At 31.7% G+C, this 14,540-nt stretch overlaps 2 protein-coding genes across 10 annotated transcripts; both read left to right on the top strand.

Moving 5' to 3' along the window:
• The first annotated feature begins 81 nt into the window (after positions 1 to 81).
• On the top strand, positions 82 to 5,116 carry LOC146940656 (heavy metal-associated isoprenylated plant protein 16-like). Its single transcript, XM_085754371.1, has 3 exons — positions 82 to 206; positions 4,503 to 4,581; positions 4,676 to 5,116. The coding sequence occupies exons 1-3, from the start codon at positions 198 to 200 to the stop codon at positions 4,939 to 4,941; spliced, it is 354 nt and encodes a 117-aa protein (XP_085610497.1). The 5' UTR covers positions 82 to 197; the 3' UTR covers positions 4,942 to 5,116.
• A 1,758-nt stretch (positions 5,117 to 6,874) lies between these two features.
• On the top strand, positions 6,875 to 12,789 carry LOC146940657 (kinetochore protein). 9 transcript variants are annotated; one of them, XR_015032103.1, is made up of 15 exons: positions 6,875 to 6,991; positions 7,080 to 7,110; positions 7,187 to 7,242; positions 7,330 to 7,387; positions 7,477 to 7,514; positions 7,798 to 7,914; positions 8,360 to 8,476; positions 8,861 to 9,017; positions 9,981 to 10,264; positions 10,353 to 10,490; positions 10,570 to 10,697; positions 10,796 to 10,893; positions 11,067 to 11,191; positions 12,057 to 12,190; positions 12,355 to 12,789. XR_015032103.1 is itself a non-coding variant. In XM_085754372.1 (15 exons), exons 1-15 carry the CDS (start codon positions 6,980 to 6,982, stop codon positions 12,425 to 12,427), a joined length of 1,533 nt encoding a protein of 510 aa, XP_085610498.1. In that variant the 5' UTR covers positions 6,875 to 6,979; the 3' UTR covers positions 12,428 to 12,789. The 9 variants fall into 9 exon arrangements, 5 of the variants coding, with proteins under 5 accessions (XP_085610498.1, XP_085610499.1, XP_085610500.1 ...); XM_085754372.1 differs by having other exon boundaries at positions 11,100 to 11,191; XM_085754373.1 differs by having other exon boundaries at positions 8,363 to 8,476; positions 11,100 to 11,191.
• The last annotated feature ends 1,751 nt before the right edge of the window (positions 12,790 to 14,540 follow it).

Consider the following 14,540-nt stretch of genomic DNA (forward strand, 5'->3'; position numbering starts at 1 on the left):
AACGACCACACGTTTGATTTATTAGCTAAGAATGCATATAAATATGTTTAATACATGAGAACTTCCTCAAACAATTTCTCACTATAATCTTAAGAGAAACCATTACCGCACCATCTTTATCAAAACAAAGCCTCTTCTAATCCTTTTCTTTTTACAATAATCCATTTATTTATATATTGATCTTTCTCATAGCCATCATGACTAAGGTAAAGAATAACAACAATGATATTTGAACAATCATTTGAGACAACTTCATTTTTCTCTCTGTTTATTGATAAAAAACAATAGAGAGAGAAAAATGAAGAGAGAGAATAAGAACATAACGCGAGTATGAGAAAGGAAGTTGTCAAAAAATTGTCATAAAGTGGTTGTACAAATATCATTTCTCAAAGAATAATTTTGAGTTTTGACTTCAATGGTTCAAGATATCTAGCTACATTTCCTACTCAATATAGACAAATTTTATGGTGCACAAATGAGAGAAATCTTTATATCATGCATAAGTTAGTTTTCACTATTTGATCAATAAAATGGCTTAATTACTCTTTTGGTCCCTTAATTTATTTTTTGGTTTCGTTTTAGTCTATTAACTATTAAAAGTTTCGTTTCGGTCCCTTAACTTATTTTTGGGTTTTCTTTTGGTCCCTTAACTAATAAAAGTTTCGTTTTGGTCCCTTAACTCTAATACATTCATCCTAACATAAAGGACCAAAGTGGTTGACGGAAGAAGAGTTAAGGGACCAAAACGAAACCAAAAAATAAGTTAAGGGACCAAAACGAAACTTTTAATAGTATTGACCAAACTGTGGCATGGCCTTATGTATATTCTAGTGTTCCTCATTACCCTGTGTATGAGATAAAGAACGAACCTTCTTGTTCCATCATGTGAAGGTCGTCTACAATATTCATACTAAAGAATGAAAACGGAGTAATAGTAATACATATATAGGAAAATAAGGATATACACTAAAAGGGTACATTTTCTATCGACAAAGATTTATTTTGAAGTTATTCATTTGGTAAGATTGGTTTTGATTAAAAATAAATAAAATATCAAGTGATTAATATTTTGATATCTTTGTATAATGATGAGTTGAGTAGTAAATTTGAGTCTATAAAAATCAATTTTAATGACGTGTTTGATCTGCTAAAAAATAAGGGATTTGCCATGACAACTCCAATTGTATTGTATTTGATTGTAAAACTGTTCTCAGGATTGGATAAATTGGGGAAAGTAAGAAAATTGAAATTCTTGTCTCACTAAACCACAACATAAGAGCAATCACATCTAAGCATTATTAAAGTGGTTGAGCATTAATATAAATTGTAGGAGAAACCCTTGGTTTTACTTTCAATCCAAGATCAAACCAAAAGCTTCACCAAATCAGCATGATTACCAAAAATAGCTTGATTACACCGTTTCCAAATAATTAACAAACAAATTATTCATATCAAATGAAGGCACTCCTTCAGATTTTTTTCCATTAGAAACCAAACCTATAAATTGAGTAACATGCACTACTACAGAAATGACATTTAACATCGGTGGAAATTGACTTTTTACATCGGGTCCCAGCCGATGTCCTTAAAGGTGATGTTGAATGTCTAGAACTTTTCACATCGGGTGTGATAGATGCTTTTCGTCATCTGGTTATTAAGCACCTGATGTGAATTTTGTAATAAATATATACACGCTAGGGTTTTCACATCAGTTATAACCCATCCACTGATGACAGAAAAAACACTTCATGTTATGTGTTTATGATTGGAGATGGTGCAATATCTTGGTCATCTAAGAAACAACATATAGTTACTCTTTTCACCACCGAAGTTGAGTATGTTGCAGCAGCTTCATGCTCTTGTCAAGAAGAATCATTTGAGTGAAGACTAAAGAGAAGCAACTGTGATATACATTGCGATAACAGTTCATCAATTAAACTGTCTAAGAATCCAGTAATGCATGGAAGATGCAAGCACATAGATGTGAGGTTTCACTTTTTGAGGGATTTGACCAAAGATGGAGTTATGGAGCTGAAGCATTACAATTCACAAGATCAATTGGCTAACATTATGACAAAGCCACTCAAGCTTGAAACCTTCTGCAATTTGAGAACTAAGCTTGGTGTTATTGATGGATTAGTCTAGCATACTCTTGTAAACTGGTTTCTGATGTTGCTCAGTTTATGGGAGAGATTGTTAGGTGTTAGTGCTTATCTGTTAAGCTTCATAAGTAAGAATTGGGGTTGGTTTTGCTTAATTACTTGTAAAGCAAGGTAGCATAGATACTTGGATACATTACTATATATAGGTATCCATTTGGTGTAATTTCTCAATTGAATGGATAACAAATTACTCTTCTCCTCTAACTAAAATTCGTGAGAATTTTATTTTATTAAGCGAAGAAAAACCCACATCTGCAATTGAAATTATTTAAAACCAAATCCAAATAAAATTGCCAAGAATTTAAAAGTAAACACAGCAACTAATCTCCCAAGTTTCTTTCCTCAGAATTGACACACAATCACAACAACAGAACACATTAATCAAAAATTTTCTTAAAATTTGGTTGTACAATGTTATGTCAGACCACAATAATATGGATCAAGTTAAGAACATCAACTCACTATACAAGTGACCAACATCTCATTTCTCAAAATTTCCCAAGACACAAATTTATCATATTTATTTTCAAATAAATATTTAATTCATGTATTACGTAACAAATTTTAATCAGTGACAGCTAGATCAACGAGGATTGAATCATGCTTTACATACTACTCTATCCATGTAAATAATACACAGAATCAAGAGAATAACAAAGAAGGATTCAACTTTTCGTTTTATTCTTTCTAAAATTTTCCTTCAATTTTTAACGGCTAAAAGATTTTCGTCCACGTTTTTTTGTCTACGCTTTCAAGTTAAGTCATACGTACCCTTTGAATTTTTAAATGAATTTCTGCTCGATTTTTTTTTTTTTGTGATGTCCGGGTTTGAACGTTGAACCTTACATATATTATGTATTGTCCTTAACAACTGAGCTAAGTTCACGGAGACGGATTGTTTAAAATATGATAAGAATCTCCACAAAACAAAATAATTTTTTAATCAAACAAAATTAAAATTTGAATATTTAAACGCCAAAAAAATTTATATTTAATTCATATTTCGTTAAAAATTAATTAATTTTATTTAGAGAGATTCTTACAATATTATAAATATTTCAGTAAAAATTTATTCAAAATTTCAAATGTTACATATGAGTTGATTGAAAAGCAAATACCAAAAGTTGATGAAAAACTTTTGAAGATTAAAAGTCAAAACAAAATTGTTTAAAGAGACTAAAATGAAAAGTTAGAATATTTATTAAGATCAATAACATATTTAATTCGTTAATTAATGATGATTACATTTGCAAAATATGATTAATTAATGGGAGATTGTTTAGGTTCTGGAATGTGTCTATTTATAACAACCATGAGTTAACTTTTTTTGGGTGGATTTTAACCTCCATGACGCTGTTTATTTTCAAAGATTGATATGTTCCAATTAAAATGAATATAAAATGACTGGATTAAGATAAACAATTTCCCACAACAAAGCAAATAGCAAACGGTTGACGCAATGAAAATATTCCAATCTTGTACATATATTTGTGTATAAAACTATAATAAGACGAAGAAAATCATAGTATAGTACAGCTGCAAAATCAAACTTTTCAACGACCACACGTTTGATTTATTAGCTAACAATGCATATAAATTTTGCTAAAAAAAAAAAAACAATGCATATAAATATGTAACATACATGAGAACTTCCTCAAACAATTTCTCACTATAATCTCAAGAGAAACCACTGCCCGCACCATCTTGATCAAATCAAAGCCTCTTCTAATCCTTTTCTTTTTACAATAATCCATTTATTTGTATATTGAACTTTCTCATAGCCATCATTTCATGACTAAGGTAAAGAATAAGAACAATGATATTTGAAAAACCATTTGAAATAATTTTGTGGCAACTTTATTTTTCTCTCTTTTTATTGGTAAAAAACAATAGAGAGAGCAAAAAATGAAGAGAGAGAATGAGAATATATTATGAGTATGAAAGATAAAGTTGTCAAAAAGTTGTCATAAAATGGTTGTACAAATATCATTTCTCAAATAATAATTTTGAGTATTGACTTCCATGGTTCAAAATATTTAGCTACATTTGCTACTCAATATAGACAAATTTTATGGTGCACAAATGAGAAAAATCTTTTATCATGCATAAGTTAGTTTTCACAATTTGATCAAAAAATTTCACCTTTAAATTTAATTAGATATTATATGATTTATTGATCAAATGGTAAAAACGACACTTGTGCACGATGCTAGTCCTTTTTTTTTTTTGCGAATATTAGACAAGCCTTAAATATATATCATAATTAAATTCCATTTATATGTGTATTTTCATCAAGTAAATAATTAGCGTTACATACGTTTGATTATGAAATGTTTGCAGCAAAAGATAGTGATCAGGGTGCCTATGAACAACCAAAAGTTAAGGAACAAAGCCATGGCCATTTCAGTTGGAGTCTCAGGTAATAAAATTCGCCCTAGTTTTCTCCTATATTAAAAAAAAAAAAAAAAAACCATTACTTGATTAACCAATTATTCATGTGTAAAAATATTCAGGAGTGGAAGGTGCAACTATAAAAGGAGATAACAAGGATCAAATAGAAGTAACTGGAGACGAGATAGACTCAGTTAGACTGGCATCTCTGCTGAGAAAGAAATTCGGTTATGCAGATTTTGTGAGTATTGAAGTAGTGGGAAAGACAGAGGAAAAGAAAGATAAAGAGAAAGTAGAGGCAACTGTGGCATGGCCTTATGTATATTCTAGTGTTCCTCATTACCCTGTGTATGAGAGAAAGAACGAGCCTTCTTGTTCCATCATGTGACTGTCATCTACAATATGCATGCATACTAAAGAATGAAAACAGAGGAATACATATATAGGAAAATAAGCATATATACTAAAGGGTACATTTTGTAGTGACAAAGATTTATTTTGAATTTATTGATTTTGTAAGATTGGTTTTGATTAAAAATAAATAAAATATCAAGTGATTAATATTTTGATAATTTTGTAGAATGATGAGTTGAGTAATAAATTTGAGTCTATAAAATCAATTTTAATGACGTGCTAAAAAATGAGGGATTTGCGATGACAACTCCAATTGTATTGTATTTGATTGTAAAAATGTTCTCAGGATTGGACAAATTTGGGAAAGGGAATGTACGAAAACTGAAATTCTTGTCTCACTAAACCACACCATAAGAGTAGTCACATAGTCACATCTAAGCATTAAAGTGGTCGAGTCCTCCATTGATAGAAATTGTAGGAGAAACCCTTGGTTTTACTTTCAACCTAAGATCAAACCAAAAGCTTCACCAAATCAACTAGACGACCTTTCAGATTGTACTAATTACCAAAAAAAAGCTTGATTACATCGCTTCCAAATAATTAACAAAAAGTTATTCATATCAAATGAATGCACTCCTTCACCTTTTTTCCATTGGAAACCAAACCTATAAATTGAGTAACATGGCTAGATTTTTTGTTCGACAAAGCACAACTAATATCTAGCAATGACAAAACATCTGATAACTTACAAAACACATGACAATAAAAGAAAGTGTTTAGCGATTAAGTCGTAACCTTCTTTGGTTGAGTATAAGCCACTAGGGTTAGTATCCCATTGCCAAACAACCTCCACATCATCTTGCAAAGAAAAATTAGCTTACAAACCCTCAACTAAATATTCCTCCCAAGCAAATAAACCTTTTCTCCAACTCCATCCTCACCCCACATGCAAATCATATCTTTTTTTTGGTAAACACACTTTATCTCAATGAACCCTAATGAATTTTACGAGATTCCTCACTCTCTCCCCATAAAAAAATGTGAATAAATATCGAATTTTAAAGATGATTCCTGAAGAAGTTTTAAAAAAGATAAATCGACAAAGAGATTAAGACGACTTTCAAGAGAATAAAGATACCTCTCATAGATAAATTATGACATCTTCAAGAAGACTATTTGTCTCTTATATGATCAACTACAGGATTCCAAAACGATAATTACGAGAATTACAACCAATTGCCAACCCTTAATATTTAAAAGGAGTCATACCAACCTTAAATTTGACATTAAAGATGCATCATTCAACTAAATATTTATGAGAGTTCACATATGCGTAGATGCTGACTGTGTAAATGGTGATGAACTGATGATGATCAATCTATATGTTATGAGGATGGTTGTGGTCCTTTTCATTGTTGATGGTGACGGCGAATGTGGTGATGGTGGTCTCTGGTTTCGCGATCTAGAAACATTGATGTCGAAACCGGAGTTGTGGCGTAGCCCATAAAACGTTGTGATGGCGGTGTTGGAATTGGTGTGTTAGAAAGAAAGAAGAGGTGGAAGAATGTAAAGAATGACAAGAGGAGAATAGGTGGAAGAATGAAAACAAACCTTAATTTTACCCCTTTTCTAATTGTTGTTTTAATTAATTGAATAAAATAAATCAGAAATTATTTTATGTTTTTTCATTTTAATTTATAAATTTTATAATAATTTTAAATTGCCACGTGTTTTGTTCATACACAGTCATCAAGTGCCAAATAGATAAAATGATGTAAAATTATTCAGAAATTAGGTCTAAGGACTTTTTTAAAAAATAATATTTTTTTTTTTGTTGCGTATATTTCATTTTTTTGTTTGTTTGCGAAGATCAAAACCTAAACTTGCCATATTTGGAGTGATCATGGACATATTTTACCCATTTTTAATTATAGATTTAAATTGAGTAGCAAGGTAATAAAATTTGTATGCCAGCTCCATTTACCACGCTTTACTTGTGCCACAAAGCTGGCATGTATTGACCGCCGGTGAAGGAAGTTCAATCCATGTTCTGAACTCTGCATCTAACTAAAATGTTCCTCCGCGTACGTAAATCTACTGAAACCAATTTTCTTACTTCTATCTCCTTTCTTCAATTCAATCCTAATCAAACATTTTACTCTTACATTACAGGCTAATCCACACTCAGAAGACAGCATTTCCGGTAATTTCTACTTATTCATTCCAATTACATCTTCATCACCTCCTTAATCTAATCACCTTCATTAATCAATTTCCAGATGACGACGACCATTACGCTAATCTTCTTTCGTTACAAAACCACGCTACCAACAAGGTTCGTTCACGCTTAAGCTTATACTTAACTTTATCTTGTAAATGCAATCATCATTAATTAATTAATATTATCTTTTGTTTATTTTAGCAACAACAAGAACAACAACAACAACTACCTCTTCCGGCGCGATTAGATTTGTTAAAAGGTTCCTAAATATTAATTAATTACTGTTTTACATTTTATACTTTGTTATTACTTATAAACTTTTCATTAATTTTTGTTAATATTTCGCAGAAAGATTCTGTAATCACAATTCGTCTTCCTCATTTCAGGTATTAAAGTTTTCATAATTATTAATTCATTCTTACTCAGGCACTGTTTGGACAAACAGCTTAATTTGTAGCTTATAGCATAAGCGCTTATGTATAAGTTATTCTTATAAGCTATCTTGGAGAGCTTAGGAAAATAAGCTGAAAACAGTCTCATAAAATTTTTTTGTGTAAGTTCTGTCAAATAGTCTCACAAGTGCTTATGTCAGTAGATAAGCTCTAATAAGCCAATCCAAACAGTCTCACAAGTGTTTGTTATTACAATTATTATTGTTGTTGTGGTCAGAAGTCACTCGAAGATGAGGAGGTTGAAATGCCGGACTTCAACGAGGGTGACAACCGCGATGTATTGGGAGAGGTGGTTGCTGATTCGGATGACGAAGATACTGTTTCTGACAATGAGGTGCTCTCTGAAGTTTACATATAATGTTTTTTTTTTTGTTACCATGTGTTTGTTTATGTTTTTTCCTTTTGTTTGGGTTGTTATTAAATGATTTTATCTTTTATGTTTGGAGTGAATCGTCAGATTAGTCTTTGAAAGATATAATTTCGGTTATGTTAACATATGAGTAATGGAAATATTATGCCTGATGTCCTTAAATGTAGATTGGTTTAGTTAAATTAGTCCTTGTGATTTGAGGACTAACTTGTCAGATGGAATACGTTTAAGGACAATGCATGTTTTGTGGCCTCAGGGCGTAATTTCCATTATTTATGAACTAATATGACCAACATTGTATCTTTCGGAGGCTAGTTTGGTTACTGACTCTTTATCTTTTCTTTATTCTTAAAGGGTAGCGCTACCCTCATTTAATTACAATTACAATTATTATTGTTGTTGTGGTCAGAAGTTGCTCGAAGATGAGGAGGTTGAAATGCCGGACTTCAATGAGGGTGACAACCGGAATGAATTGGGAGAGGTGGTTGCTGATTCGGACGACGAAGATAATGTTTCTGAAGATGAGGTACTCTCTGAAGTTTACATACAATGTTTTTTTGTTACCATGTGTTTGTTTAGGTATTTCCCTTTTGTTTGGTTGTTATTAAGTGATTTTATCTTTTATGTTTGGAGTAAATAGTCAGATTAGTTTTTTGAAAGAAATAATTTCGGTAATGTTAGCAAATGAGTAATGGAAATATTATGCCTGATGTCCTAAATGTAGATTGTTTAGTTAAATTAGTCCTTGTGATTCGAGGACTAACTTGTCTGATGGAATACGTTTAAGGACAATGCATGTATAGTGGCCTCAGGGCGTAATTTCCATTGTTTATGAACTAATATGACCAACGCTGTATCTTTCGGTGGCTAATTTGGTTACTGACTCTTTATCGTTTCTTTATTTTTAAAGGGTAGCACTATCCTCTCGACCAGACTCCTCCAAAAATATGGCCCTCAATTTATCAGAAATGATGAAGTTAAAGATGCAAAAAGAAAATCAGAAGCATTGCTATGTTTTCAAGAAAGTGCTTCATCCCATGCGACCTTCTCAAAAGCAAATTCATCCGGTACCTGCACCAAGAAAAATGCTAGTTTCTGGGTTAGAGCACAATTTACTTGCAATTCCCTGTTGAAACTGAAAATATTTGTTAGTGGGGCTTCTTGTTGAACTTTGAAGTCTCCTATATTTCTCGAGTGTCCTGTCTGTCTCATCTAAATACTGGCTGCAGTTTTTTTACGTGTTCTCCATGCTACATTTCAGGATTTGTAAAATAATTTATGCTCTGAATTGAGTAAGGTCTTTCCCTTTTAGAACTATGATTAATTAGAAGTCCAATTCATGAGTGCCTCTTCTAACTCCTAGTCTGTAAGTGATGTTAAGTTCTGTAGGATATGTGCAAACACAATCATATAGATAGAGAATCAACTAAAATATTTTTTATATTTTCATCTCGGACATGACTTTTATTTCCCCTATTGGTTAAACCCAGGATATAACTAACAGATTAACAGTTTTTAATAAGTATATATTTATTTCCGCATTACTAGTTGTCGTGTATATTTTAGATATACCCTGTGTGGATTTGAAATTCAAAGACTTGACCTTCCTAGATAAAGAGAGAGGCACATGGGAAACTATATTTCTATGCTTATTCATTTGCTCTTGAGTGTTAGTAAATGGATGTTTCTTCAAAAAAGTAAATGGATGTTATGGATCTGGAATATGTGACATTTTTAATGATGGAATAAGACGCCCATTTTTGCAAATATTGTCAATTTCTCACCTTTTGATACATGAAGAGAAGTTCATTCACAGTATCTAGAATTGCAGATGCATCTTGCTGTACGTGCAGTTTGGTCATAATTGTTGTGCCCTCTAACATATTTTCTTTACAAAAGATGGATCTATTTTAGATTTACTTTTTTTTTTTTTTGGTACAAACTTTAGATTTACTTTAATAGTAATCATAATTATATCAATGTTTGAATGGAAATATCTGAATATTAAATCGAACTGATAACTGTTGCAGGCATCTGGAACAAAGCTAAGGCAAGAATTTCATTGTCATCATCAGTGACACATAACTATGGGCTCACTGGTCCTTCAATCTCTAATATTGATAGGCTGCCTGAAATTATGAAAGCTGTTGATCATAGGCCTTCTGCAAGTTTAGATGGAAATCATCTCGAAGATGATGACATAGTGGAATTAAATTTAGACACCGAGCCTTCTGAAACTGAAGCTCGTCCACATGAGTTTAATCTTCCCCTAATGGCTGATCTTTTTGACAACCTCCTGGATAAGACTGATCTGGTGGGTGGAAAATTTAGAAATGCTACCGTTATTCTTTGACACCTGTTTACTTTTCCATGTATATGATCCTTCCACCTCTATTTTTCAGTATCCACGTGATAATCAAAGAAAAGGAAAAACAGTGCAGCTTTTTCAGAAGAGTAGTATATCCCATTTGCCAGAGACGGTTGTTGACAGTGACGACTCCCCTGAACCTGTGGATAGCGGATCATCAAGTGACAATGAGGTATTACTGTTCTATGGTTACTCTTATACACTTATTAGTCTATTGTCATATCTGGCTTTAAATCTGTTTACTTGTACAGGAAACCAATCAACACATGAGAATTACTTTCCCGGGAAAGAAAATGCAGACAATGGCAGATAGATTTCACAATGCTTTAGGGACTTCCTCTGTTATCGCTGAAAGTGTTGGAGCACATAACTCATTGAGGTATAAAATTGTGGTTTCCTGGTATTTTTATGCAATTGAACACTTGAATTCGAAGTAATTCTGAATTCAGTGTGTGATTATTTTATGAAATTGTGCAGAACTGGAATATTTGAAAAACTACAGCAGGCGATGCAAAAAGAAAAGGAAAGAGACATAGATTTCTCCAAAAAGTTGCAAGCTGGAGCTAGACCAGATGGTAAAACTTTTGCTTTTACTTTGTCTTCCCTTTCCATTGCTGTCTAAGTAAAACACCATTTACTCTATTGCACAGAAAATCATTCATTAGTAGTTTGTTTTTTCTTTTCATTTTTTGGGGTTGGGAGGTTGCATATAGCAGATTTTACATTTGTTTCTAATACACATGGACAGAGGTGCTTGACTTACAAAGAAACTAAAATTCAGGTGAATTTGGCTGTGTTGATGTAAGCATCATTTCAAGATACCTGGATGGAAAGCTGATTGTTTGTCATTGCTCATTTAGCAAGTATACCGAGGTGAAGTTTTATAAATCCATAGGTTGCACGAAATGCTTCTTATTGCCCTGAAAGTTTATGCTTTATACTTAAGAAAGTGCTTGGGTATCCTAGAATGCACCCTCAAGGCCTTGATTTCAAGGGTCCTGAGTAAGGAGTCAATGATTAGAAAGTTTTTATTGAAAAGTACAACATTTATTGCCTTGATAATATAAAAAACTCCACTTTCTAATAGAAAGTTTCTATTTTATATCTCCTTAACTATATCTTGAAGGCACTCATTAGCATTTGTCTTATTTCAATAGATATATGTGTACATTTAAAAAAAAAAATTACACTTTTTCAGCTTTATTTTTTATTAATTTTAATCTATAAAAAACAAACAGCTCAATGACTATTTGAGTGTCAAGCTCAATAGCTACTCTTCTTTTTAATAGTTTGTATGTTGGGAAAGCACATAACACCAAGACTAAGTTTTCTATTATATAATAATAACCATTATAAGCTGCAGCCTGCAAGTAAAGAAAGTTAGGTTATTCAGCATGATTGTCTGTTGAATTATGACAAATGAGAACATGTTAGTTGTAGACTTGGAGAATGGAGACTCATGATGGTCTCTTAGTCTTTTGTAAACTCATGTATTTTCTGCTATTCCATTTGATTTAGAGAGGTGCATTGGATTGGGATTTTAAAAGATTATTTGTGATAAAAAAAAAGTATAGTATTTCATCAAGATTTTTAATATAAATATTGTCGTATTCAATAAAGATTTGTACTAGCGAGAATGATAATTTTACTTGAAATGGAACAACCACCTACATTTAAGATATACCCTTATTTAATGTTTGATTATGATTTGATGGAAGGTGATCTGTTCTTTTTGCAGAATTTTCTTGTACAAGCTAAAGGAATGGGGTTTGGTGGCAGCAAAGATGGTCAAAGAACCATTATCTTTAGTCCAAGAGTTTGCGACAATGTTGACCTTGAAGTGGGGAGCTTAATCCGTATTCACCCTCCGTGGTAAGATTGCTATGTAACTATTTTTATAAAATTTAATTGAGTCAAGTTTAATTGCTCTATAGCTTGGGTATTTTAATATCTACTCTTTGTCGTGGGTTCTCAACTTGCTGTCAATTGCACGTGTTCTTGTTTCTTGATCTATTTCAGTTTTGGTTATTGAACAGGAAGGAAGTTCAAGTGGGAAATGATGATATGATCCTGTGTTCTTATTTCTCTGAAATCTCACCCCCAGTTTGATTCATGTGGTCAGAGCAGATCATGAACATGTAATGTTAATTCTTGTTTCTTACAAATCAAAGAAAGACGTGCAAGCCTCTGTTTGTAGTGAATAGAATAGCAAATTCGGTAGCTTCTTACTTTGACTCACGAGTTAAGTACACCTTTGAATTGATGTAAAGGAAATTTTAGTGCTTCTTGTTTTCTTCTCTCAAACAAGAAATGCAATTTCGATAGTAAAAAAGGGGCGTGGGTTGCATTTCAATGGACCTTAGAGGAGGTAAATGCAATTTTACCAAGATGTAAAGTTAGTGTATACAAAGTTGTCCTTGAAGCCTCTATGTTACTGAGGATGAAATTTTAATTTATTCATTTGGTCGTAATCATGCTGCTGATGGTTCTGTATTACGCAAGTAACTTCCCTCTACACACATCATCATGATATGCTCATATGCTGATTAGGAAAATCAAATCAATATATACCATATTTCATCATTTTAATTGTAAAAGAAAACAGAGTTCTTTTTTTGTTTGTTTTTTAGAAGTGTTATGTATTGTGAACATCACCTTTTAAACAACACCGAATCAACTAATATAAGGTTTAGATATGATTTGTTTTCCTTAAATTTTCTCTCTTATAGTCACATCAACATTTATGAATGACATTTTTGTTTTAGTGTCGGACAAGGTGGTAGTTTTCTCCTCACATAACTTGCTTATTTAAAAAAGAATGGAAGAAAATCTTTTAATCTTGTTTCTGGAAAGAAATAATAGTATATAGTAGATTAGTAGTATGAATAGAATAAGAAACTAGAAATTTGGTTGTTGCTGATGATAATAATTCTACAAATTGTCTTATTGGTTTTCGTAAGAATAGTCCATATTTTAAAAACTTTTTACAAAAAATGGACATTTTTAGTTTTCCAAAACAGTCCCTATAAAATGTAAATAGGGACTAAAAGTGAAAAAAAAAATTGTAGAGACTAAACTTAAAAGCTTGTAATTTATTAGGGACTAAAAACATATTTAATCGTTAATAAAAAAACAATATTCTTTTTATATTTCAAGTAATTGGTGGAACTTGAAACTTATGGTGTACAAGTGAAATGGTTTTATATCAGTACTAAAAATACAATAAAATATTTAGTTAAAAAACAATGTTAGATAGCATCAAAACAAACATGAAGGAGAACACTCACTTAACTATGTAATTGTTGCTTCAACTTCAATTACATCATGACATGACATAATTTAAAAAGACTATTTTAAAATTTAGCCTATCATTTTGATAGTGAAAGACATTCTTTAGTTGTACTATAGAGTCAGAGTGAACCTTTTAGACGAAGCATAGTAAAATTAATTTGTTATATTATAGAAATATGCATGTGAATATCTTTCTAATATGTATCAAATCAGCGAGATTAGATGAGAAAAGAACCAAGACATGATTACTCCAACAAAAGAGAACATTGTTATATCTCATATAAAAACAACTGAGGTGAAAGGAAACATAATTAATATCATACCCAATTATTTTGTTAGGAAAAAACTTGTTGTGCATTTTATTCTATAGTTGAGGCTCACTTAAGAACCCAAAAAACATAATTGAAGAACTCCGTATTACAATTAAAAAATTCACCTTATCCTGACTTTGTTCATTTAGTGATGAATTTTTGGAATTTGATTTCTCAAAACTTTAATAGATGATCAACGAATAGGGTGTAGACAGGGACCATCGTTAGTTCAAGCAATTTTCTCACGAAAAACGTTAGATCAAGCGAAAAATGTTTCAAGAAATATAATAACTGCAACGCTTCTTTAAATGAATCCTTTTATTAAAGAGAATCGTAAAAGAAAAAAAATGAGGAAAATGAAAAATTTGTGAAGGAAACAATAAGTATTTTTTTAATTGGAATTTTAATACAAGGAAAACGAAAAATCTTGACGAAGTTGTCGAATTCAACAATAACAATCCTACAAAAGAAATTCTTGATATTTTGGAGAAGGTGCAGTGGCAGAAGGCATTGCAGGGTTCTTGGTATCTTGGAGGAGATGTAGTAGCGGTAGGAAAGGTGTAGTGGCGGAAGGACTTATTGTCCGGCTTGTTCAAAAAGGACTTCTTGTCTATCGCTAA

Source organism: Medicago sativa, chromosome 3 (genome assembly GCF_051527215.1).
Source record: "Medicago sativa cultivar Bolivia chromosome 3, Bolivia_mono, whole genome shotgun sequence".
In the NCBI taxonomy this organism is placed as follows: Eukaryota; Viridiplantae; Streptophyta; class Magnoliopsida; order Fabales; family Fabaceae; genus Medicago; species Medicago sativa.

Coding starts and splice junctions, on each gene's coding strand:
- LOC146940657 (XM_085754372.1), top strand. Junction 7,243..7,329: donor AAAACCACGCTACCAACAAG/GTTCGTTCACGC, acceptor TGTTTATTTTAG/CAACAACAAGAACAACAACA. Junction 8,477..8,860: donor ATAATGTTTCTGAAGATGAG/GTACTCTCTGAA, acceptor TTATTTTTAAAG/GGTAGCACTATCCTCTCGAC.
- LOC146940656 (XM_085754371.1), top strand. Junction 4,582..4,675: donor CATTTCAGTTGGAGTCTCAG/GTAATAAAATTC, acceptor AAAAATATTCAG/GAGTGGAAGGTGCAACTATA.